At 44.8% G+C, this 26228-nt stretch overlaps 2 protein-coding genes across 2 annotated transcripts; both read right to left on the bottom strand.

Moving 5' to 3' along the window:
* Positions 1 to 393: 393 nt before the first annotated feature.
* Positions 394 to 14774, bottom strand: LOC136387521 (glutathione S-transferase A1). Its single transcript, XM_066359207.1, has 7 exons — positions 14635 to 14774; positions 10994 to 11100; positions 8611 to 8662; positions 7451 to 7583; positions 3694 to 3835; positions 1602 to 1733; positions 394 to 771 (listed from the first exon to the last, which is right to left on the bottom strand). The coding sequence occupies exons 2-7, from the start codon at positions 11078 to 11080 to the stop codon at positions 649 to 651; spliced, it is 669 nt and encodes a 222-aa protein (XP_066215304.1). The 5' UTR covers positions 11081 to 11100; positions 14635 to 14774; the 3' UTR covers positions 394 to 648.
* A 2944-nt stretch (positions 14775 to 17718) lies between these two features.
* Positions 17719 to 23756, bottom strand: LOC136388464 (glutathione S-transferase A1-like). Its single transcript, XM_066360297.1, has 4 exons — positions 23613 to 23756; positions 20482 to 20598; positions 19064 to 19209; positions 17719 to 17886 (listed from the first exon to the last, which is right to left on the bottom strand). The coding sequence occupies exons 1-4, from the start codon at positions 23722 to 23724 to the stop codon at positions 17734 to 17736; spliced, it is 528 nt and encodes a 175-aa protein (XP_066216394.1). The 5' UTR covers positions 23725 to 23756; the 3' UTR covers positions 17719 to 17733.
* Positions 23757 to 26228: the final 2472 nt, after the last annotated feature.

Below are 26228 nucleotides of genomic sequence, written 5' to 3'. Positions count from 1 at the left end.
TGGGCACTTCTCCTGTGTGCCCTGGCCGGGAATTGAACCCGGGACTCCTGCACGCCAGGCCGACACTAGAGTAACCCCCACGAGAACAGAGACTATATCTGGTTTGTTCATCCTTATTTACCCAGCTCCCAGAACACTGAATATTGTATATTACACAGTAAATAAATATTAGTTCTAAAACTGAACAGGAAAAAAACATTGCTTATCTGAAGAAAATGGTTTTCAAAAGAAAGAGACAGAAAAGAGAGTTCTCAGGTTGTGGGCCAGAAAGTCAGTAGAGTACAAAAGGAAAACACTATTTTTGTGTAACTGAGAGGGTTTCTACTTAACTCTTTTTGACAAGGTGTATGATAACAATTATATGACACTTCTTTGAAAAGAACAAAGAATCCATTAAACTTGTTCTCCATTTATTCTAAGTCAAAGACCCATTCCAGGTGGTGATCATGATTTCACATTTGACCAAATCAATATAGACTGCCCTGCAAGTCATCTGCCTGCTTCATTTCTGATTTAACTAGTACTTACAATTTCAGAAAAGATTTTAATCTCACAAGAGCTGGGATTTCCATCTAGGTAGAGCACTTTATTGTTAAAATGTTTCTAAAGATTGGTTCTGCATGTGCGGGGCATCTGTGCCTGTTTTATTTAAATCCTGAAAATCTTCTTGGCTTGTTCTAACATTTTCTCATTCATGGGAGGCTTCCTCGGACTGCCAGGCTGCAGAAACTTCTTCACGGTGGGGAGGTTGCTGATTCTGGTTTTCAGGGCCTGCAATGCACCACAGCACAGCCTCAGAGTGGAGACAAAAGCACCCACCTGTCACTAGCACAAACCAGGGAATCTGAGAGCCTCCCAGACCAGAGTCCCCTCCATCAGCATGAGCGTGTGGCTGAGAAACACCCACCCAGCAAGACATGAAGGTAAGAGGGAAAGTCACAGCTCGACAGCACTTTCCCCAGAGACACGGTTGAGACGTGATTCATTCACAGTCTCCCTTGTCCTCTTCCCTGCACTATAATCCTGTAGATTCCTCGCTCCTGTACCATCCAAGGAAGACTAATGTGTCTGTCAGAGCAACACAGATAAAGGCTGCAAACTGGGCAAACGGGAGATAGAAAACTGGGCTCAACTGGAGACAGACAATATGGAAGGTAAACCCTGAGGAGAGCCCAAACCAATTAGCCCTGGGGGTGAGGGGAGAGAAGGGGGCTGTGGGAGAGAAACACAACGTCTGAGAGAAGGAGCAGGAGCCAGGGGAGCCCATCAGGGGAGGGAGACCTGCTCTGGACTCAGGTGGCGAGAAGGACCAGCGGGGAGAAAGGGAACCCCAGAGAAATGAGGACAGAAACTGTAGGGACCGGGGCCTGAGGACAGAGCTGCCGAGTCCTGGGTCCTGGTCACTGTGACAGACAAGCTATTCCCCCTGGGATAGCATCACCCCCAGTTTCTTTGGCAAAACAAGATTCTTTTCAGGCCTCAGACCAGGCCCTTGGAGCCAGTTTTGGATGGCTACACAACACCAGCCGTCCGAGAATCCGAGTTCCAGAGTCCGAGATGGGGGAGGTGGGCCTTCCCTCCCGGGCCGCGAGAGAGGTTACCTTCAGCAGAGGGAAGGTGGTCAGAAGGCTGGGGTCAAACTCGTCGACATAGTAGATGAGTTCCACCATGTGGATGTCGGCCCTGCTCAACCTGTTGCCAACCAGGTAGTCTTGTCCATGGCTCTTCAGCACCTGGTGAATTGGACAGATCAGATTATTACACGGGTGCCATCAGGCGGCCTCCCCCTGCCCCTGCCCAGGTCTCTGCAGCCCGACTTCCCACCTCTGCGGCCTTGGTGGGCCGGTGTGGAGCATCAGTCCACACTCAGCGCCCCTGAGCCAGTGAGACAGAGAGAAGCGGTCTCTGCTGCTCCTTCCTCACTCCCCAGGTGAAGCCCAGGCTACCTTTCTGATTCTCGTTCCCCTCTCACGGGGCTCCCTGTGTGCACCTGCCGGTGGCCCAAGGCTAGCCCTGGATGGACCTTGTTTCCGTGTGTTACATGCCCTGAAGTCTCAGCAGCTCTGAGATGTCAGGACATGGCTCTCCACGCCTTTTCTTCTCTCTCCCTTGGGCTAAGACTCCATCTTCCTGACATTGTTCTTCAGTCCCAAGAAGACTATTTCAGAATCTACATTTCTCCTCTTATCTGCTCTCCTCATTTCCTGGTCTGTCTTGGACCTGAAATAATCCCAGGTCGATATGAACTCACCATCTCCCTTACAGCATGGGTGCTGACTCCTAACTTGCACTATGTTATGATCTGCTGCTGAAATATCTAGGCATGAAATTCAGTGATGCCTGAAACTCACTTTGTAATATATATATAAAAATAATATGTTTGGCTGATAGAGGAACTCAGAGATAGAAACTCATGATAAGGCAAACATAATAAAAGGTAATATTTATATCCTCATGATGGGTGCATATGTGTTCATTATAAATTTATTTAAACTTTTCTGAATATATGAAATTTTTCATAATAAAGTGTTAGGGCTATGAACAGCACCACCAGCTAAGTGTATTTTGGCAAATACACTTTCTGATCATGTATACACTTAAAGAATGTATAATTATTTTGGTAAAAAATATATTCTTTATAATAACATCAAAACCTATTTTGTAAGATACATTTTTTATTGATGTTCTCATGGAGCACTTTGATTTCCTAGTACCATATACTCAAACTGCAGTGACTAATGAGTTTGTCATTATATGAATGTCCCCTAAACTCTCAGCACAAGTTTCTGGAGGATATATTTTTGGATTAGTATTACATTCTTTGCTCCATGAATTTGGCCAACACACAAGTAATGTATGAACATTTCTACAGTGAAGGAAACATTGCCTTATCAATGCTTCTTAGTACAGTACTTGATATAGAAGAGGGGGGTGTCCGTGTTCAGCCACTTATATTATGTAAGTATAAGCCTCCTGTGTCTCTTACAATCATTATTTTGGTTCATAATTTTTATTTAGCTTGATTTCAGGAAATTTTGATCTGGAAATATTCTTTTATCCTCAAAGAGAAAAATTATGATATGTACTACATACATAATAAAGAAATTTTATTCCTTTAGTTTGCATGACTTTCCTCTAAAGTCTGACTGCCCCAAATTTTGTACATTATTTGTTCCTTAACATCTTTTCATCTGTCTCTTCCTTTGCATCCCACAGCCGATGTCTCTGTTTAGCTTCATCTTATCCATCCCTGCAACACTACCATATTCTCCTGTTGGACAGCTGGCCTCATGTCTCCCTATACATATTGCCAGGATATTTTCTGGTGAATTGCGTTCATCATGCTCCTCTTGGATGGGAAGCCCCTGTGCGGTGTTCTATAGGATCTACTCCAGTTTCTAGTGTGGCTCTCAGAGCCTTCCACAGCTTTGACTGTAAGCATGAAATGCCATCAAATACAGAATTCCAAATTGGGTCCTAGTAAACTAAAATTTTGCTGAAATATTATAACTTTGGCATAACAGGGACATATCTCCCCACAGCTGATTTTTATAACAAGCCTAGAGAGTCAGGGTGCTATATCAGTGTTCAAGAGGGCTCCCTGGAAGTGAGGTCAATGCTCCAGGAATGCCTAGGCAAGATTTTTCTTTGTTCTCTAATCTCAATGCCCCAAATGCTGAACAGCCAACCTACTTTTTCAAAGGCGGGGAGATAACGATTTTTTATCTTCTCCTTGATCTGGGCAACCTTGGCATCTTTTTGATCAGGTGGGCATAGTGGAAGAAGCATAATCATTTCACTCAAATCTGCCATACCTTCAAAATACATATCAATCCTGAAAGACAAAAATAACCCAAATGTTAAATGTTGCCTGCCTTACATGTTGTAGTTTTAAAATGTGAAGGAATCGCTTAACCAGCTGTGTACAGTGGGTAGAGTGTTGACCTGGGATGCTGAAGTTCAAGGTTCAAAACCCCAAGGTCACTCACTGGCTTGAACATGGGCTCATCCGGCTTGGGTGCAGGATCATCAGCTTGAGTGTGGGATCATTGACTTGAGTGTGGGGTCGTTGATATGATCCTATGGTTGCTGGCTTAACACAAAGGTCACTGGCTTGAGCCAAAGGTCACAGGCTTGACTGCAGCCCCCGGGGCAAGGCACATGAGAAACAATCAATGAACAACTAAAATACCACGACTGTGAGTTGATGTTTCTCATTTCTCTCCCTTCCTGTCCTTCTCTCTCTCTCTGTTTCTCACTCTCTCTGAAAAAAAAGAAAGAAGAAAAAAAGAAAGAAAGGACGGGGCATCAGGAGGTAGCAAAGTAATTAACCTCCAGTGGGTACATTTTTATATGCCAGTCATTCAGCTCTGATTTTCATTTAATTTTAACATTTCATATCAAGGTGGAGATACTTATCTAAAATTTTTGTTATCCACATGGCCAAGTAGAGAGACAGAGAACATCGGTGAGGTGTCCAGAGTCACAGGCATAGAGGAAGTGGTGGGGCCACTCACTGCAAGTGACCACTGAGACCACACCTCCAGGGTTCGCTCTCTGCTATGGCTTGTTCGGGGCACAGACTCAGTGTGATTCGTGTGGCTAACGACCTGCCAATGAGGACTCTCCAGAGAGTCCCTGGCACGGCCGCCTCAGTCCTGTCCCTGTCCCTCTCTCATCCTGTCATGCGCCCAGGCCCACGTCCATGCCCAGTATCAGCAGTTCTTCCCACTACTCCCCCGGGAGTGCAGTCTACAACCGTCTCCCCAAACTGCGCTGTACTTTGGCCACGTTTGCACTGCTCCTGACCCCACCTAGAATATCCCTGAATTGGAGAAATTTTTTTCTTTTTTGTAGAGAGAGAGAAAGAGAGAGAGAGAGGAAAGGAGAGAGATGCGAAGCATCAACTAGTAGTCTTGTCACTTTAGTTGTCTATTAATTGCTTTTCATACATGCCTTGGCCAGGGGCTCAAGCTAAGCCAGTGACCCCTTGCTCAAACCAGCGACCTTGGGCTTCAAGCCAGTGACCATGGGGTCATGATGATGATCCCACTCTCAAGCCAGCAACCCCATGCTCAAGCTGGCGAACCTGCACTCAAGCCACCGACCTTGGGGTTTTGAACCTGGGACCTTAGTGTCCCAGCTCAATGCTCTATCCACTGTGCCATGACCGGTCAGGCAGGGGCAATTCTTTTTTTTTTTTTTTTTTCCATTTTTTCGAAGCTGGAAACGGGGAGGCAGTCAGACAGACTCCTGCATGCGCCCGACTGGGATTCACCCGGCATGCCCACCAGGGGGTGATGTTCTGCCCCTCTGGGGCATCGCTCTGTTGCATCCAGAGCCATTCTAGCGCCTGAGGCAGAGGCCACAGAACCATCCCCAGCGCCCGGGCCATCTCTGCTCCAATGGAGCCTCGGCTGCGGGAGGGGAAGAGAGAGACAGAGAGGAAGGAGAGGGGGAGGGGTGGAGAAGCAGATGGGCGCTTCTCCTGTGTGCCCTGGCCGGAAATCGAACCCAGGACTTCTGCACGCCAGGCCGACGCTCTACCGCTGAGCCAACCAGCCAGGGCCCAGGCAGGGGCAATTCTTTATGTAGTTTTAAGTAGTTCATATTCCAGGAGATATGTTTTTATTGTTCCTCACTGGGCTCCTATAAGAAGTTGTTTTTTTAAAAAAAATAAATAAATAAAAGATTTAATGAAATATAATCCACATACCATAATGTCAAACTTTTTAAATGTTCAGTTCCATGATTTTTCTAGTCACAGATTTCTGTACCGTCACCACACTCTAATTTCAGAGTATTTTCATGCTCCCAAAAGGAATGCTGTGCTCTCTCTGCACTCCATAGCCTTTGCCCTGGCGCTAGCCCCTGGAAACCAAAATGTCTATGACTATAAGTATTCTCAACACTTCATCTGAATGATATCATACAACATGAGCCTTTGGTGTCTGGTTTCTTTTACACAACATATTTTTAAGGTTTATACATGTTCATTCACTTTCATGGCCAAATAATATTACATTGATGGATGTAAAAACTTTTGTTCATACATTTATTATTTTTTTCACTTTTTGAATATTATGAATAATGCTGTTATGAACATTCTTGTACAAGTTTTAGCATGGATGTATTTTCGATTCTCTTGGGTACATACCTGGTAGTGGAGGTGCTGATGTCTGATAACTATATATGTTTAACTTTTTAAGTAACTGCCAACAGTTTCTTTCTTTCTTTCTTTCTTTCTTTCTTTCTTTCTTTCTTTCTTTCTCTCTTTCTTTCTCTCTTTCTTTCTCTCTCTTCCTTCCTTCCTTCCTTCCTTCCTTCCTTTCTTCCTTCCTTCCTTCCTTCTTTTGTATTTTTCCAAAGTTAGAAGCAGGGAGGCAGTCAGACAGACTCCTGTATGCACCCAACCAAATCTACCCGGCATTCCACCAAGGGGTGATGCTCTGCCCATCTGGAGCGTTGCTCCGTTGCGAACAGAGCCATTCTAGCACCTCAGGTAGAGGCCATGGAGCCATCCTCAGTGCCTGGGCCAACTTTGGTCCAATGGAGCCTTGGATAAGGGAGAAGAAGAGAGAAATAGAGAGGAAGGGGAGGGGGAAGGGTGGAGAAGCAGATGGGTGCTTCTCCTGTGTGCCCTGATTGGGAATTGAACCTGAAACTTCCATACACCAGGCTGACACTCTACTACTGAGCTAATCAGCCAGGGCTGCCAACAGTTTCTTATAAGACTTTGTTTTGATCATGTGGTCCCATCACAACAAGGAGGAGATTCTTTCCCCCCACACACAAAATGTGGTTGTATTGAATAAACCTGGCTGCTTCAGTCCTATATCAAATTGCTCTAGGTAACCATAGCATCTTGGCCACCAACGTCTGCTACATTGAATAAATCTGACCGCAACACCTCTTTATCAAAATGTCCCCATACTCTGGTTTCTCTTCAGATCGCATAAATCATTCGCCTTTTTTTTTCAAAATGTACGAGGTAACCCCGGGCTCTGGAGGACCAGCCTCTGCTAACCCTTGTCAAGTGACCAGTCCATCCAACTGGCTGATAAGTTAGGTTCTTGGCTCATTATTCTTATACTTTCTGGAACTTGAAAATCAGCTCCTTTGGATCCTTCCCTTCCCCAGCCTTATCACCCTACAGGCCTGAGCACCCAGAGTCCTGGTGCCACCTTCCTCCCGGCTCCATAGTCCGTCGGTGTCTGGAAACCCCAGTCACCGCCTGTGCTGCGTCCAGGGACAGGATGCTCTTCTGTAATCCCACTTCAGGTGGGGCCGTTCGCTCTCACAGCTGTCTGCGGTCGAGACCCCAGTCTGTACCTCCAAGGCCCAGGCTGCCGTTGGTCACGATCTCCCCGACCCAATCCTGCTTACTCAGGGAGGAATCTAAATTGTTCCTATGAATTGTTGATGAGAAACAGGAAAAGAAGTACCGTACAGGGCTCTCTCCTTTATGTCTTTCCCGTAGAGGTTGTACTTGGTGGCGATGTAGTTGAGGATGGCTCTGGTCTGCACCAGCTTCATCCCATCCATTTCCACCATGGGCACTTGCTGGAACATCAGATGCCCATCTTTTGAAAGAAGAAAAGAAAAAGTAGAGTGAAATCTTTCATGGATCACGTTCTTTTAGGATGAAAATAAAATTATGCTTAAAATGACTAAAGAAATGAAAAGAAACAAAAAAAAGTATTGCCTGGTAACATTTTAATAGAAATAGCATTTTGTTTCAGCCTCCTAAAATAAAATAGTGCTTTTTCTTCACAATCTGCCTTTTACTTAAAACTGATTTCATGTATATTTTTACTTCCCCTCCAAATGCATGGTAGGTGCCTATTTTTTTTTTTTTTTTGTTGTTGTTGTTTTGTGATTGATTTATCTTCATGGATATTGGATGAAGAACTTGGAGAGAGGCTACAACAGGACCATCATCCAGATGTTATTTCCAATGGGAAGTTCCCAGTGTAAGTCTTGTGGGGTTCGTGGCAGGCAAGCCAATGTTAAGAGAGATTTCTATATATATAGGCTGTGTCGTGTGCTCCTCAAATTCCACCACTGGTCAGTGTGTGAGGCCAATTCCGCTTTCCAGGCTCCAGGGTAGATGGCTCTTTCTCTTTATCTCCCTCTTTGTGTGGTCACCTGGCTGTCCAGCTAATCCTACACCACTTTGTTAACTGAGTTCACAATCCTGCTGGGATATTACCTCGTCAAACTTTTCGGAGAAAAGACTCAAGGCAAATGCAGGGCCTATTTCTACTCCCGTCACCCCGAGGCGTGTGTTTAGTGTGGACGGGCAGGCTGCGTGGAGTCCCGACCTGACACAGCTCACGCACGGTGCAGAAAGTCAGGGAAGCAGAGAGTGGCATTCCGGGGCGGGGGGATGGTTCCTTCAGCAAACATTCAGAGGGTCAAGCCTTCCTAGCCCTGGGTGAGTTATAAGACCTGCTCAGGGAGCCCCACCCCTGCACTTGAACCACTTTTCTTCCTCTCTACCAATCCCTAGCCCCCACCACACACACACATAAGCATTGCCTGCTGTTCAAACCTTGCTGTCGACTTTATAGGTACTCACATCAGAGCAATTGGGATACTCCATCTTACCGTTTTTTAACTTGTCCAAGTCTTCTGCAGTTTGCAAAAAAACCTCTTCAAACTGGAAAGCAGAAACAGGAGAGGAGTTGTTGCTATTCATTCAATAGCATTATAGAACTTTTAACCTTGAATAACCTCTGTTTGATGCATAAATATAGAGGAGGTAAGATTTCTGAGTTTGGCAGGGTCCACAGAAGAGTGTGATTATGGCCAATGGGAAATTCAGGTCAGAGCCATTAAGAACAGAGCATGGGCTGCCGCATGTAACTGCTGGTATGGGGAGGTTCCATTCACCTCCACTCTGCTTCTACAGCCGCCAATGATAAGGTGTGATTGGGAAGGGGAGTGATATTGGAGGGAAGGGAATGGGAAGTTCTGGTAGTGATGGAATTTTGGGCTCTCAGGAAAGCCCTTCTCTTCACATGAGACAGGACGTTATGTGTCTCCCAGCATGGGGTATGCCATGGGCCAATGACCATCTAAATGCTGGCACCAGGAACCTCCCTCAATAGTATAGAGGCCTCACTAAAGGTGAAACGGGTCCTGTTGGCTCCACACTTCACCTCTTTATACTCAGTGGTTCCTTTTTGGAAAGTGTGGCTCACACTAGGGTTGAATTCCCAGTTAAAGGGGGAAAAAGGGCCCCTAATTAGTTTTTAAATTTTAATAACGACAACAACCAAAAAACCCTTTGGTTTCTGATGTGAATGCCTGGATAGGAATACCACCTCTTTCATGTCCTGGTCTCTAGAACTTGAGCACATTACTGAGTCTGTCCACGTCTCAGTATCCTCATCTGTAAAAAGTGTGTTGTAACACTGCCTGTGTTATAGGTGATGTGAAGATTAAATCAGTTCGGTATACAAAGGCCTTTGAACAATATCAGGTGCACACCAAGAGCACAAGCAACCTAACACTGATGAAAATGTACTGTGTTCTTGAGCTATAGTCCTTGCCCCACACCCTCTTCAGTCAAGCTGGGTGGAGTGGAGGAAGCCTGGGTTGCCCTCAGCATCACCTCCTACTCACCCTCCTGTGTGAACTCATCCTGCCCGGGGGCTCTGAACACAGCCCTAACTTCAACGCCAAAGTCTGGACTACAGTGAAAACTTTGGGTTATTGGTTTATACGGAGAAAACAAGCTGCTCTGTCATTATTGGCACTCTTCTGAGGACTTGTTTCGTTATGAAATTGAGAAAGTACCACTCATGAAGTAATCAAGAGAGGATAATCCAAGGCTTAGGTAAACACATTATTTTGAAGGTATTAAAGAGATGGGAGCGCACTAGAAGCTCCTGCCACACGAGGCCACCTCGCCTGAAACTCTCTTCTATTGCTGTAACCTGAAGGAAAGGATCTCCTGATTTCATCCATGACCCCTCTCCTGAAAACCCTCCGAGTTGCTGAGTGCCTCTGATCTGGACTGAGAAGTGCTTTTCTCATTGACACCTCTAGAGGGCAGAGCTCAACAAAGTCCCACAGAAACCTACCATTTTCCATGGGGAATCTGACCTCTTGACACTGTCAATCAACATCGGAGGGTCCTCCTCAGATGCTCCCTTCCCTTCTTTTAATCACCTGTTTACTTGTCTGCATCCTCATTGGAATGGCAGCTTCCTGAGGGCAGGGACCTTGTCTGTCTTGTTCATCTGTGTCTTCCCCGGGACCGAGCTCAGAGCCTGGCACTTAAAGGTGCTCAGCAAGTTCAGTGCTGAGTGAGTGTATTAACCTTTAATGGGCTGTTTCTTACAATCTGCTTCTCCTCATATTTCTGGGTTATTCTTTAACTTTAATTACATTTACTTTTTAATATTTATTTTTATCTTGTTATTACAGAAATTTCTAGCATGCACAAAAATAAACAGAAAATCATTCTCCTGGTACCCATCACCCAGCTTCAAAAATTATCAAGTCAAGCCAATCCTGTGTCGTGTTCATGCCTATTCACTCTCTCTTCCCGTAATAATTTAAAGCCAATCCTAGATATTATATATTTCACCTTTAAATACTTCCCTTTGTACCTCTAAAATATAAGAATTCTTTTAAATAACCACAATGCATTATCACACAACATCAACAGCGATTCTTTAATATCATCCAATATTCAATCAATGTTCATGTTTTTAATGTTACAAATATCTTATGGTATGTTTAAAACCAAATAAGGCTCACACATTTTGGTTAGTTTCTTAAAGTTATTTTAATTGTTTGTGTTCCTTGAGGAAAAGTTTTAATAATATATCAGGCCAAATCTGTTCATCTTTTAATAACTGGTGAGTTTTGTTTTAATGCAATACTCATGGCAAGCTAAGAAAAGCTTTTAGCTTAGTGGGAAGGTGCATAACACTGTCAATTTTAGACCCAACTTAAGGAGACAGAACTCAGAACTGACCTCGACTCCAGCTGCAGCCAGGAGCCAACGGACACACTCCATTCGGCCTCGTCCATTGAAGTAGTAAAGCTTGGGTTTCCCCGCCATGATGCAGTCGCCTGGTTTCTCTAAACATGAGGGAATGAATGAATGAAGGAAGGAAGAAGAGAAGGAAGGAAGGAGACCACAGAAGCAAAAATTCCCTCTATGTGTGATGGGAGAGCGCCCACAATACTGAAGGAGTATCTCCCCTCTTTGTGGCAGAGTTGGAAGAGTCCCTGGAATGTCTTCTTTGGCCTAAATTCTTACCCATCACTAGCCAACCCTGGGAAATTGCCCCAACCCATTCTTATGTCTCTATTGGGTAAAATCTGATCAACTTGGCAGGCTAACAAGGGACAGTCCGTGGTCAGAATGTGTGTGAGGGTGTTAGGGGGAGGGGAAGGATAAGACAACTAGTATCTGCTGATAATCTTCTGACAATTCTAACTCAGTGCTAATCCCTTCAGACACCTTATATCTTTAATCCTCGTAACAGCCCTGTGAACTCGTTGCTATTAGACTCATTATTCAGTAAATGAAACCAAGGCACAAAGGTCAGATGACATGTCCACAGTCACACTCCAGTTAATGATGGGCATGGAAATCTACACCGAGGACTAGAGAAAAGGAGGGCTGGAGACCACCCAAGTCCAGGCCCTGGGCCTCTGAGGGGCCTGGGAACTGGCCGGGCGGGGGCAGAGGGAGCAGAGTTCATCCTCAGCCTCTTGGCTATTATACTGCATTTGCTCAAAAGCTGAAACTAAGGCTGACACTCATTTACTTGTAGCTCAAAAGACCCTAATTCTCTCCTCAAACTCACAGGGCTAGTTCCTTACCTTTCTTGGAATTCTACAGCCTATCTATACTTGCTACACTTTATAATTTAGAAAAATTAATATTATTACATTAGCTCTGCACTCTGTAAAATGGCACTAACATTTGTTCAATGTCTGTCATACATTGTGCAGGTGAAGTGTGTTTGTTGTGGACTAGAATTCCCAGAGTTTAGTGACTCAAATCCTCTCGCTAAGCTCCCTTACTCCATTGATTAAGGATCAAGTTACAAAGAGAAATAATTTGCTCTTATATAATACTTTATCATAAAGCTCCTCCTATAAAGTCCCTCCCAGATACAAAGTCCCCAATGTCCTGATCCAGACTGGGCCAAAAGTTATCAGGAAATTTTGCCCGGTCAGCAGAAAATGAGAACTAGAGAGATCCAATAATTTGCCAGAGGTCACACAGGGCTGTTCCTCATTCACACGCAATATCCAGCAAGCGTGTGTACCCTCTTCAGCATCCCTAGGAAACAGCTTCTAATCTTTTATTTTAAGGATGAGGAAGCGGGAGTTCAGAGACATAAAGCACCTCTCCTATGCGCTATGTTTGTGAGGGCGAGGTTAGTCTGAACTCATCCTCTGCCTTCAGGTCTGGGCTCTTCCCGACCTGAGCATCTCTAACAGCTCGGCAGGCTCTGTGCTTCTCTCTGAGACCACGTTCACTTTTCCCATTCAGCCTCCATTAGCCAACTAATGGTGAAAGGCGGAGGGGGGGAGAGACAGGAAACATTAAATTCACAAGTTCCTTTCTGTTACCTGATTTCTAGTGGTTTGATGAAAAGAAATATTACTAAGTACATGTCTTGCTTTACATTGAAATCCTAAAATACTGTGAGGAAATGGAGAACTAGCATAACTATTATATTTTACCTTCGTAAGGACCTAAGTTTATATTCTCTGAACCAAATGTATCCCATGTCAATTCCATAGTAAACTAAAGGAATTAAGTCTCTGGGGGTGGTCCTCATCACAGCGTTGCTTAGCAGAGAGATGCAAGACTTGGAGACAAAGCCCAATTTCTTTTTTTATTTTTTTATTATTTATTTATTTATTTATTTATTTATTTATTTATTTTGCTTTTCTGAAACTGGAAACGGGGAGGCAGTCAGACAGACTCCCGCAGGCGCCCGACCGGGATCCACCCGGCACGCCCACCAGGGGGCGATGCTCTGCCCATTTGGGGAGTCGCTTTGTTGTGACCAGAGCCACTCCAACGCCTGGGGCAGAGGCCAAGGAGCCATCCCCAGCGCCCGGGCCATCTTTGCTCCAATGGAGCCTTGGCTGCGGGAGGGGAAGAGAGAGACAGAGAGGAAGGAGGGGGGGTGGAGAAGCAGATGGGCGCTTCTCCTGTGTGCCCTGGCCGGGAATCGAACCCGGGACTCCTTCACGCCAGGCCGACGCTCTACCACTGAGCCAAATGGTCAGGGCCCCAATTTCTTTTTTTATGAGATTTATAAACTTGGTTAGGTTGTTTAATATTTGCACTCCAATTTTCTCTTCTAAAACTGGAGATAGGTATATGTACTTCTGAAGGCCATTGAGAAAGTTACATGCAATAATGTACATAAAGTCACAATATGAATCAGCAAATGCAAGTCCCCTGCCATTCCCAGTTCCTAGGAGACAAGTGAGGATCTGAACAGACACATTTTGGGGGATATGTATTTGGAAATACTTTCTAGTTGATTGTGGTTGGCTATCAAATCTAGGTAATCTTCCCAAGATAAAGTTGTATTTGAAAAATACCATAATTCTCTGTCCATTTGCATCTCTCATTCAACTCTACAGACATAAATAGCACCAGGATGTACCTCTACCCCACTCTGTGTTCTTTCCACAGGTGCAGAGGGAAATGAGAAAAAGCGAGACTAATCATCCTAACCATGTCAACTGAATTGATGAAGGGATGATTTCTTGTAAAACTTGTAAACACATGATCATCTTTGGTATCTTAAAGGTGTAAAGTTTGAAACTTCGAGAAAATACATATTAACACTATTGTCAAGTACATTCCTTAAAAGTAATTAAATGCACATTTCTGTAACAAATATTTTTAAGGAGACAAAAAGAGAATAATGAGCAAGACAGCTCCCTACAATAAAGAACAGCCCAACATGCCAATCAATTCAGACTAATCTCATCCTAGTATAACAAATTTTAATTTTGAATTTTCACAGCCTCTATGGTATTATAGTATTACTGTTCACAACTGTTGATTACTTCAATAGAGAAAATAACTTCAGTATAAACACCGACACTCTCTCTTGCACTATTTATATTCTCAGATTGCCTAAAGTGTTATCATTTTTGTCTCCTTATATTATTAATTTTTCTCACATCCTAATGCTCATGCCTTAGTTTTCTAAATTCTTCATTTCTACATTTTCATAAAGACATATTCGCCCTGGATGGGTAGCTCAGCTGGGGAGAACATTGTCCGGATACAACAAGATTGCGGGTTCAATCCCTGGTCAGAACACATACACGAAGCAAGCAATGAGTGCACAACTAAGTGAGACAACAAATAGATGGTTCTCTCTCTCTCTCTCTCTCTCTCTCTCTCTCAAATCAATCAATAAAAAAAAGTTTAAGACATACCCAACAGCAATCGAATGAACAACTCTTAAACTGTCCCCTCAGCACACCAAGAAGGCACAATGTGTATATAAAACAGAGATTTTCTTATGCTAAGGGCACGTTTTGAAATATTTTTTTGGGTGGCTTAGATGTGAGGATATAAGTCACACGTTTTGTATGAAAGTTTACAAAACCAGTACTTACATTGTTAACAACTGTCTCCCACTTGGCTCCGCAGCTCAATGCCAGCCCTTGGTGTGTTTAGTAGCTGCTTTTACAGTTGCACAACTCCCCTCTCTAGCTTCCGGCTAGGGAAAAACCACTCCCACAGTGCCCGGGACCCATGGGGTCCATGCCAGATTAGAAGAAAAATGACAAGTCATCCTCATATCACGGAACAACTGGTAAATATGTTCCTTTTCTAGGTCAACAAATAATAGATTAAACAAAAAAATGACTCTGCCAGTAGGTAGAGCATGGCTTTTGAAGACACTTGTGAGGTTTTCCTGAATTGGATGCAAAGATTAAGTCAGATGATACAGCGCTACTGTGAGCAGAGGTGACGACAGTGAAAGGGAGCTGATTGTGAAATACTTTCAGTATTGAGCTGCAGATAAAAATCCAGGACACTCAAGTGAATGTGAATTTCAGACATGGGACACTCTTATATTAAAAATTTATTTATTGTGTATCTGAAATTCACATTTAACTGGGCATCCTATGTTTTCTCTGCTAAATCTGGCATCTCAACTAGTATACTTTTTCCTCTAGGCCACATTCAAATCAGCCTTGCTAGCCTCTGGGCCTTTGCACATCCTATTTGTTCTGTTCAGAATACTCTACTCTGAGCATATAATAGGAGTTCACTAAATAATATAGTTCTTTAAAATTATTGAATGGAAAATGTCTAGCAAGTACAAACATAGGATCATAGAAAGTAGAGAAAGCTCAATATATCCACCCACCTGCGTCAGCAATTGCCAACATTTTCCCCCCCATTTATACCCTGTTGTGGACGGTATGGTGGCCTCCTAAAAAGCTAAATCCATGTCTAAATAGCTGGAACCTATAAATGTACTTAGAAACAGGGTCTTTGCAGATGTAAATAAAAGCACTTGAGAATGACATCACCCGGGATTATCCAGGTAGGCCTTAAATCCAGTGACGTGTGTCTTCACAACAGAAGAGAAGATGCAAACACACAGAATATGAGGTGACATGAAGACGGAGGCAGAAATTAAAGTGTTGTGGCCACGAGCCAAGGAAAGCAAGAAGCCACCAGAAGCTGAAAGAGGCAGGCAAGGTTCTCAGTGAACGCCTCTGGAGGAAGTGCGACCCAGCCAACACTTCGACTTTGAACTTCTGGCTTCCCAAAATGTGAAGGAATACATCCTGTTGTTTTAAGCCACCCAGTTTGCAGGAATCTGTTATGGCAACCACAAGAAACTCATATATGGGAACCTACTTCTCCCACAACCATGGAATGATTTTGAAGCAAGTTCTAGACAACCTATTACTTCATCTAACAAAAATTTAGTATGCTAATCTCTAAGAGGTAAGAACTCTTTCTAAGCATAATCAATCATACTGTTCTCCTGTCGCACTCAAAATTATAAATCCTTAATTGCATTAAATATTCAGCAACCAGGCCATGCCCACACACCAGGACCTCACAGGGTCGTGGAGGGGGCACAGTGACGTCCAGCTTCATTAGTGGTTCACGGGGCTGTGTGGGAAACACAGAGAAGAGCCCAGCTCTCTCCGGGAAGCACCTGAGGCCAGGTGAGAAAGGGGTTGCTGGGCAAATAAGTTCGTAAAATTTGTGTTATTTGAGTTTGCTCACTTTCATTGTTAAAAATGGCGCTGGGCAACCACATGTGTGCTTGCCCTCAGAGACAGGCAGTTGTCTGCAAATTTCATCCCTGTTTGGGAAGGGCAATTGTTCTGCTAATGTTTGCTGGAGGAGGGGTTTCGTGCCAAAAATGTTTTAAGAAGATGGAAGGGAAGGAGAGAGAAGCCAGTTTTGCAGAGTAAGAAGCCATATTGGCAGATGGGGAACCAGAGGTGACTGAGACTGCTGAGGGCCTTTGATTCTAGGAAAAACCGGATGAGTCAGTGGCTTTGGGAGCCCTGTGTGTGTTTACCCACTGGCCAGTTGCGAGGCTAGAATAAAGGAAGGGCCCACCATTTTTTGGCTCCACTGTTTCTTTACCGTCTGCCCGAATCTAATGGGAACCTGCACGTCCCTGGCTGCTGGCCTCACAGCGGTGGAAGAGGAAGGCGAGGAGGCACCCCGCAGACGAGGAAGTCACTGAGGGAGCTCAGGAAGGCGGTGATGCCCAAACGTGCATGTTAGGAAAACCATGCCGGTTGTGAGGAGACAGCACCTAAGAGAAGCTACATCAGGGAGCCCTGTGTCTGTCAGCTCCCTTCTCCACCCCCACTGCGGGCAAGTGCGCTATAAGGGAGAAGAAATCAATATCCTAAAGTCCAGATTTTCTGAGAGGTTGTTACTTATTAGCCTGGAACGTGGCTAAAGCTAGAAATCACTCCTGATACAGCTGCTCTGGCCCAGGGACAGGCCAGAGGGAAATGATTTTATATATATATTCATTTACATATAATCTATACCTCTAATCTGTGCCTTGGAAGTCCAGGTCTGAGCAAACAACGAGTGAACGGAGAGAAAGTTCAGCGGGGAACCCCACAGAGCATTAAGCAGCAGAGTGAGATCGGCCAGGGGGGTCGTGGACGAGACGGATCAAGGAGTCACCAGAGAGCAGGACTCAGGTGTGCTTCATGGGTCATTATCCTCCCCCTTCTAGAACACGTAAGAGTCCACAGTAGGCAGATAGCTCCTGTACTGCCGACGAGCAAAGTTCATAACAGAAAACATTTTTATTATCAGAAGAAAAACAGCTCCTGAAATAAAAAAGAAAATGTCTTTATGCCATTACCCAGAAAGGTAGCTATTTTCCTGTGAATACCTAAGAAAGTCAGATTATGAATTCCTACTCTTGTCTCCTTGATGAGCTCTGTGACAGATGTTATGTGACAACTCCTGGAAAAGATGAAAGAGACCTCATAATCTATGTTTCCCTCTTTTATTCAATTTTTTAATTCCAAGAAAGACACAATAAAAGGAGATTGAAAATCTGATTTCATATTGGGTCTTACTAAACAAGAATAATTTGTAACTAAATCTGTTGATAGAGTTTTACTATTTAATACTTGGCAAAAGCTTATTCTTCTCAAAACAGCTAAGGTCTAAATTTAGGTAGAGCACTTTATTGTTGGAAAACATCAAGAGACTGGTCCTGATTGTGTTGGGTGTCTGAACTTGAAAATCTGCCAGGCTTGTTCTAACATTTTCTCATTCATGGGAGGCTTCCTCGGACTGCCAGGCTGCAGAAACTTCTTCACGGTGGGGAGGTTGCTGATTCTGGTGTTCAGGGCCTGCAATGCACCACAGCACAGCCTCAGAGTGGAGACAAAAGCACCCACCTGTCATTAGCACAAACCAGGGAATCTGAGAGCCTCCCAGACCAGAGTGCCCTCCATCAGCATGAGCGTGTGGCTGAGAAACACCCACCCAGCAAGACATGAAGGTAAGAGGGAAAGTCACAGCTCGACAGCACTTTCCCCAGAGACACGGTTGAGACGTGATTCATTCACAATCTCCCTTGTCCTCTTCCTCGCACTAAAATCCTGAAGATTCCTCGCTCCTGTGCCATCCAGGGAAGACTAGTGTGTCTGTCAGAGCAACACAGATAAAAGCTGCAAACTGGGCAAATGGGAGATAGAAAACTGGGCTCAACTGGAGACAGACAATATGGAAGGTAGCCTGACCAGGCAGTGGTGCAGTGGATGGAGTGTCAGACTGGGATGCGGAGGACACAGGTTCAAAACCCCGAGTTTGACAGCTTGAGTGCAGGCTCATCTGGTTTGAGCAAGGCTCACCAGCTTGAGCCCAAGGTCGCTGGCTCGAGCAAGGGGTCACTCGGTCTGCTGTAACCTCCAAGTCAAGGTACATTTGAGAAAGCAATCAATGAACAACTAAAGTGCTGCAATGAAGAATTGATGCTTCTCATCTCTCTCCCTTCCTGTCTGTCCCTATATGTTCTTCTGTCTGTCTCTGTCATTCACACACACACACACACACACACACCAAGAAAAAATATGAAAGGTAAACCCTGAGGAGAGCTCAAACCAATTAGCCCTGGGGGTGAGGGGAGAGAAGGGGGCTGTGGGAGAGAAACACAACGTCTGAGAGAAGGAGCAGGAGCCAGGGGAGCCCATCAGGGGAGGGAGACCTGCTCTGGACTCAGGTGGCGAGAAGGACCAGCGGGGAGAAAGGGAACCCCAGAGAAATGAGGACAGAAACTGTAGGGACCGGGGCCTGAGGACAGAGCTGCCGAGTCCTGGGTCCTGGTCACTGTGACAGACAAGCTATTCCCCCTGGGATAGCATCACCCCCAGTTTCTTTGGCAAAACAAGATTCTTTTCAGGCCTCAGACCAGGCCCTTGGAGCCAGTTTTGGATGAATACATAACACCAGCCGTCCGAGAATCCGAGTTCCAGAGTCCGAGATGGGGGAGGTGGGCCTTCCCTCCCGGGCCGCGAGAGAGGTTACCTTCAGCAGAGGGAAGGTGGTCAGAAGGCTGGGGTCAAACTCGTCGACATAGTAGATGAGTTCCACCATGTGGATGTCGGCCCTGCTCAACCTGTTGCCAACCAGGTAGTCTTGTCCATGGCTCTTCAGCACCTGGTGAATTGGAGGATCAGATTATTACACGGGTGCCATCAGGCTGCCTCCCCCTGCCCCTGCCCAGGTCTCTGCAGCCCGACTTCCCACCTCTGCGGCCTTGGTGGGCCGGTGTGGAGCATCAGTCCACACTCAGCGCCCCTGAGCCAGTGAGACAGAGAGAAGCGGTCTCTGCTGCTCCTTCCTCACTCCCCAGGTGAAGCCCAGGCTACCTTTCTGATTCTCGTTCCCCTCTCATGGGGCTCCCTGTGTGTACACCTGCCGGTGGCCCAAGGCTAGTTCTGGATGGACCTTGTTTCCGTGTGTTACATGCCCTGAAGTCTCAGCAGCTCTGAGATGTCAGGACATGGCTCTCCTCATGCTGTTTTCTCTCTCTCTTGGGCTAAGACTCCATCCTCCTGACATCCTTCTTCAGTCCCGAGAAGACTATTTCAGAGTCCACATTTCTCCTCTTACCTGCTCTCCTCACTTCCTGGTCTGTCTTGGACCTGACGTAATTCCAGGTCAATGCGAACTCACCATCTTTCTTACAACATTGTTTCTGACTCCCAACACACCCCTGTCTGCCCATAACATTGGAGGATTATGTTATAATTCACATGCTAAACTGCCAAGAGGTGGCTGCAGTTGCCTGTGATTTTACTTTTACATGTATCAGAAAGGAATATGTTGGCCTGACCTGTGGGGGTGCAATGCAAAAAGCATCTATCTGGAATGCTGAGGTCACTGGTTCAAAACCCAGGCTTGCCCAGTCAAGGCACATATGAGAAGCAACTACTACGAGTTGATGCTTCCCGCTCCTCCCCCTATCTTTCTCTCTATATATCATCTCTCTAAAATCAATAAATAAAATCTTAAAAGAAATAATATGTTGGATTAGAGGAGAGAGAAATGGGCAGATATATTATTAAGCAAACATAATTATAAAATGTTAACCATTAAACTAGGTTGTTATATATAAGTTTATTGTAAGTCTCCACTTTTCTGTTTGTTTTTCATAATTAAATATTGGAGAAATATGTGATACTTATTAAATTATGGCAGCAATAAGGAAATCATAGAGAAAAAAACATACATGCCACCACCAACTAAAATAATAACATTTGACAAATACCCTTTCAGAATATATATGCAATAGGAGAACGGAGAAATAATTTAATGAATATGATAAAGCCCCAGATGCTATTTTGTAGAATGCATTTTACATTCATGTTATCAGGGGGCTTTGTTTTCAAAGTATAGATGTATCTAAATTGCAATGTGTGTTTAGGTTTTCATCATGGGACATGATGGGAAATAATGATTTATTGTTCTCTCTTTGATCTGGTCAATCTTGGCATCTTTTTCATCAGGTGGGCATAGTAGAAGAAGCAGGATCATTTCATTTAACTCTGCCACACCTCCTGAATTACATATCAATCCTGAAAGACAACAATGACCCAATTGTCAAAGTCACTTTCCTTACGTGTTCTAGATCAGGGGTCCCCAAACTAGGGCCGGCCCGCGGGCCACATGCGGCCCCCTGAGGCCATTTATCCGGCCCCCGCCGCACTTTCGGAAGGGGCACCTCTTTCATTGGTGGTCAGTGAGAGGAGCATAGTTCCCATTGAAATACTGGTCAGTTTGTTGATTTAAATTTACTTGTTCTTTATTTTAAATATTGTATTTGTTCCCGTTTTGTTTTTTTACTTTAAAATAAGATATGTGCAGTGTGCATAGGGATTTGTTCATAGTTTTTTTTATAGTACGGCCCTCCAACGGTCTGAGGGACAGTGAACTGGCCCCCTGTGTAAAAAGTTTGGGGACCCCTGTTCTAGATTAAAAACGTGAAAGAACGGGGCATCAGGAGGTAGCAAAGTAATTCACCCCCGGTGGGTGTATTTTTATATGCCAGTCATTCAGCTCTGATTTTCATTTAATTTTAACATCTCATAAGAAGGTAGATATTTGCCTAAAATTTTTGTTATCCACATGGCCAAGTAGAGAGGCAGAGAACGTCGGTGAGGTGTGCAGAGTCACAGGCATAGAGGAAGTGGTGGGGCCACTCACTGCAAGTGACCACTGAGACCACACCTCCAGGGTCTGCTGTCTGCTCTGGCTTGTTCCGGGCACAGACTCAGTGTGATTCGTGTGGCTAACGACCTGCCACTGAGGACTCTCCAGAGAGTCCCTGGCACAGCGCCTCAGTCCTGTCCCTGTCCCTCTCTCATCCTGTCATGCGCCCAGGCCCACGTCCACGCCCAGTATCAGCAGTTCTTCCCACTACTCCCCCGGGAGCGCAGTCCACAACCGTCTCCCCAAACTGCGCTGTACTTTGGCCACGTTTGCACTGCTCCTGACCCCACCTAGAATATCCCTGAATTGGGGCAATTCTTTACATCATTCCGACCAGTGCATTTTATCGGGAACTGTATTTTCTTTTGTTCCAAACTTGGTTTTGTATAATATTTATAAATATATCAGCTTTATTGAAATACACTATTTACATACTATGATTATCACCCTTTTAAGTGTATTATTCAGTAGTTTCAGTACATTCTGCACCCATCACATTCTAATTCCAGAACATTTTTTATCATGCCCAAAAGAAATCCTGTACCCTTGACTGTCATTCCTATGTTCCCCAACTCCTACCCCAGGCAGCCACACAACAGCTTTCTGTATATATTGATTTCTTTTCTTTTCTTTTTTTTCTTTCTTTCTTTTTTTAAGGTGAGACAAGGGGAGATTGTGAGGCCGACTCTTGCATGCACCCTGACCAGGATCTACCCGGCAACCCCATCTTAGGCTGATACTCAAGAACCAGGCTATTTTTAGCACCTGAGGCTGATGTGCTTAGACCAACCAAGCTATCCTCAGTGTCCAGGGAAACACTCCAACTATTTGAGCCACTGGCTGTGGGAGGAGAAGAAGGAAAGAAAGGGGAGCAGGCAGGGGGAGAGAAGCAGATGGTCACTTCTTTTGTGTGCCCTGACCAGAAATCAAACCCAGACATCCATACACCAAGCCAATGTTCTATCCACTGAGCCACCAACCAAGGTCTATATTCATTGAAATGACTGCACATTTCATACGAATGGAATTATTCTATATATGGCCTTATGTGCATGGTTTCTTCATTTTTGTATAATATTTCAAAGTTTATTCGTGTTGTCACATACATCAGGGTTTAATTCCTCTTTGTGGCTAAATACTATTCCATTGTGTAAATATACTACCCTTTCTTCTTCAATTAATCAGTTGATGGACATTTTTGTTGTTTCCACTTTTTTTTATATTATGAACTATGCTGCAATGTACATTTGTGTGCATGTTGGGGAAGGTCATAAGAAAGATGTGAATATCATTTGACCAGCAAGCTGGACTCAGGCAATGGGAGGCTCCCCACTTCCTCCCCTGTGCTTGGAACATGCTCACCACCTGCTTTCTCAGGCTAGGAACTCTCCAAGGACATGGCCTTAAGTTAGGAATGTGGTGATAAGACCAGACCATCTGGACTGGGCGTATGACCCAGCAAAGGCCTCTATATAACATTATAAGATTGTGGAGGGTGTGTTCAGAAAACTACTCATTTTCTGGTCACCCAAGACAAGCCTCATAAGTAAATGCCCTTGTTTATTAAGCCTGCCGCCCCCCAATCTGAACTTCCTTTTTCTTTAGGCTCTTTCTGTCTTCTGTGTACGGGGCCCAGCTTCAGATCTCACTCGAGGGCTCTCGAGGAGGTTTGTGAAGCAACAGTACAAGTCTTGGTTTGGATGTATTTTTTATTCTCTTGGGTGCATACCTGGTAGTGGAGCTGCTGGCGTGTGGTAACTCTGTTTAAGGTTTTGAATAACTGCCATCAGTTCCTGACAAGACTTTAGTTTCAATTGTGTGGCCCCATCACAACAGGGGAGAGACCCAGCCCCCCAGATGTGGCTTCATTGAATAAATCTGACTGCGACACCTCTTTATCAAAATGTACCAGGTAACCCTGGGCTCTGGAGGACCAGCCTCTGCTAACCCTTGTCAAGTGACCAGTCCATCCAACTGGCTGATAAGTTAGGTTCTTGGTCATTATTCTTATACTTTCTGGAACTTGAAAATCAGCTCCTTTGGATCCTTCCCTTCCCCAGCCTTATCACCCTACAGGCCTGAGCACCCAGAGTCCTGGTGCCACCTTCCTCCCGGCTCCATAGTCCGTCGGTGTCTGGAAACCCCAGTCACCGCCTGTGCTGCGTCCAGGGACAGGATGCTCTTCTGTAATCCCACATCAGGTGGAGCCGTTCGCTCTCACAGCTCTCTGCGGTCCAGACCCCAGTCTGTACCTCCAAGGCCCATGCTGCCGTTGGTCACGATCTCCCCGACCCAATCCTGCTTACTCAGGGAGGAATCTAAATTGTTCCTATGAATTGTTGATGAGAAACAGGAAAAGAACTACCGTACAGGGCTCTCTCCTTTATGTCTTTCCCGTAGAGGTTGTACTTGGTGGCGATGTAGTTGAGGATGGCTCTGGTCTGCACCAGCTTCATCCCGTCCATTTCCACCATTGGGCACTTGCTGGAACATCAGATGCCCATCTTTTAAAAAAAGAAAAGAAAAAGTAGAGTGAACTGTCTTATGTATCACACTCTTTTAGGATGAAAAACAAGCTTGTTGTAATTGAATGGTAACACTTTAATAGAAGGGCATTTTGTTTATAGTTTTTTTTTATACTCCTTTTTCTTATCCATCAGCTTTTTATTTTTAACTTTTTATTTCATTTATCTTTTTCTTTCCCAGCAGATACATGGTAGATGCCTGGTGATTTTGTGTCAGTTTGTCTCACGGGTAATTTAGGAAGAAGTTGCAGAGAGGCTACAACAGGCTGCCAGCCAGACGGCATTTCAAATGGGAAGTTCCCAAAATAGGTCTCATGGCATTTAAGGCAGGTTTTGAGGGAGATTATTATATAGGGATCCTTGTTGTACTTCAAAATCTGCATATTTCTAGGATATTACCTTGCAATAAACTACAAGGAATAAATCAAGGCAACTGCAGGGCCTATTTCTACTCCCGTCACCCCGATGCCTGTGTTTAGGGTCTGTGGACGGGCAGGCTGCGTGGAGTCCCGACCTGACACAGCTCACACACGGTGCAGAAAGCCAGGGAAGCAGAGAGTGGCATTCCGGGGCGGGGGGATGGTTCCTTCAGCAAACATTCAGAGGGTCAAGCCCTTCCTAGCCCTGGGTGAGTTATAAGACCTGCTCAGGGAGCCCCACCCCTGCACTTGAACCACTTTTCTTCCTCTCTACCAATCCCTAGCCCCCACCACACACACACATAAGCATTGCCTGCTGTTCAAACCTCGCTATCGACTTTACAGATACTCTCATCAGAGCAATTTAGATACTGAGTCTTACTGTTTCTTGACTTTTCTAAGTCTTCTGACGTTTCCAAAAATTTCTTGCATCTCTCTGCTAAGCAACACTGTGATGAGGACCACCCCCAGAGACTTAACTCCTTTAGTTTACTATGGAATTGACATGGGATACATTCGGTTCAAGGAATATAATCTACGTCCTTATGAAGGACATAAAATATAGTTATGCTAGTTCTCCATTTCCTCACAGTATTTTAGGATTTCAATGTAAAGCAAGACATGCACTTAATATTATTTCTTTTCATCAAACCACTAGAAATCAGGTAACAGAAAGGAACTTGTGAATTTAATGTTTCCTGTCTCTCCCTCCCACCCCACCCCCCTTCACCATTAGTTGGCTAATGGAGGCTGAATGGGAAAAGTGAACGTGGTCTCAGAGAGAAGCACAGAGCTTGCCAAGCTGTTAGAGATGCTCAGGTCGGGAAGAGCCCAGACCTGAAAGCAGAGGATGAGTTCAGACTAACCTCGCCCTCACAAACATGCATAGGAGAGGTGCTTTATGTCTCTGAACTCCCGCTTCCTCATCCTTAAAATAAAAGATTAGAAGCTGTTTCCTAGGGATGCTGAAGAGGGTACACACGCTTGCTGGATATTGCGTGTGAATGAGGAACAGCCCTGTGTGACCTCTGGCAAATTGTTGGATCTCTCTAGTTCTCATTTTCTCCTGACCGGGCAAAATTTCCTGATAACTTTTGGCCCAGTCTGGATCAGGACATTGGGGACTTTGTATCTGGAAGGGACTTTATAGGAGGAGCTTTATGATAAAGTATTATATAAGAGCAAATTATTTCTCTTTATAACTTGATGCTCAATCAATGGAGTAAGGGAGCTTAGCCAGAGGATTTGAGTCACTAAGCTCTGGGAATTCTAGTCCACAACAAACACACTTCACCTGGGAGTGCAAACTTAATTCTTTTCTTCTTCTATACGCTCCTCCGCTCCCGCCCCCAGCCTGGTTGCACCATATACACCCATAGGCGTTGCCTGCTGTTCAAACCTCGTTATTGACTTTATAGATATCATCATCAGAACAGTTTGGATACTTTGTTTTACCATTTCTTAACTTGTCCAAGTCTTCTGCAGTTTTGAAAAATTCCTCTTCAAACTGCAAAGCAGAAAAAGTAGAGGAGTTGTTGTTATTCATCCATAGCATTATAGAAACTTTAACCTTGAATGACCTCTGTCTGGTGCATAAATATGGAGGAAGTAAGATTTCTGAGTTTGGCAGGGTCCACAGAAGAGTGTGATCATGGCCATTGGGAAATTCAGGTCAGAGCCATTAAGAACAGAGCATGGGCCTGACCTGTGGTGGCGCAGTGGATAAAGCGTCGACCTGGAAATGCTGAGGTAGCCGGTTCAAAACCCTGGGCTTGCCTGGTCAAGGCACATATGGGAGTCGATGCTTCCAGCTCCTCCCCCCTTCTCTCTGTCTCTCTCTCCTCTCTCTCCCTCTCTGTCTCTCTCTCTCCCTCTCTCTCTCCTCTCTAAAAATGAAAAAAAAAAAAAAGAACAGAGCATGGGCTGCCGCACGTAACTGCTGGTATTGGGAGGTTCCGTTCACCTCCACTCTGCTTCTACATCTGCCAATGATAAGGTGTGATTGGGAAGGGGAGAGATATTGGAGGGAAGGGA

This window comes from Saccopteryx leptura, chromosome 1 (assembly GCF_036850995.1).
Source record: "Saccopteryx leptura isolate mSacLep1 chromosome 1, mSacLep1_pri_phased_curated, whole genome shotgun sequence".
Lineage (NCBI taxonomy): Eukaryota > Metazoa > Chordata > Mammalia > Chiroptera > Emballonuridae > Saccopteryx > Saccopteryx leptura.
This window is presented reverse-complemented; position numbering and strand designations above follow the sequence as displayed.

Bases quoted from the DNA above. Each gene is read 5' to 3' on its own strand.
- LOC136388464 (XM_066360297.1), bottom strand. From the start codon at position 23,724: ATGGTGGAAATGGACGGGATGAAGCTGGTGCAGACCAGAGCCATCCTC. The intron at 20,599-23,612 runs GTTCTTTTCCTG...TATGTAATTCAG, and splicing joins GGAGAGAGCCCTGTACGGTA to GAGGTGTGGCAGAGTTAAAT. The intron at 17,887-19,063 runs GTAACCTCTCTC...GGTGCATTGCAG, and splicing joins CCACCTTCCCTCTGCTGAAG to GCCCTGAACACCAGAATCAG.
- LOC136387521 (XM_066359207.1), bottom strand. From the start codon at position 11,080: ATGGCGGGGAAACCCAAGCTTTACTACTTCAATGGACGAGGCCGAATG. The intron at 7,584-8,610 runs GTAAGATGGAGT...TTCTTTCAAAAG, and splicing joins CTTGGACAAGTTAAAAAACG to ATGGGCATCTGATGTTCCAG. The intron at 1,734-3,693 runs GTAGGTTGGCTG...CCAATTCACCAG, and splicing joins ATCTCCCCGCCTTTGAAAAA to GTGCTGAAGAGCCATGGACA.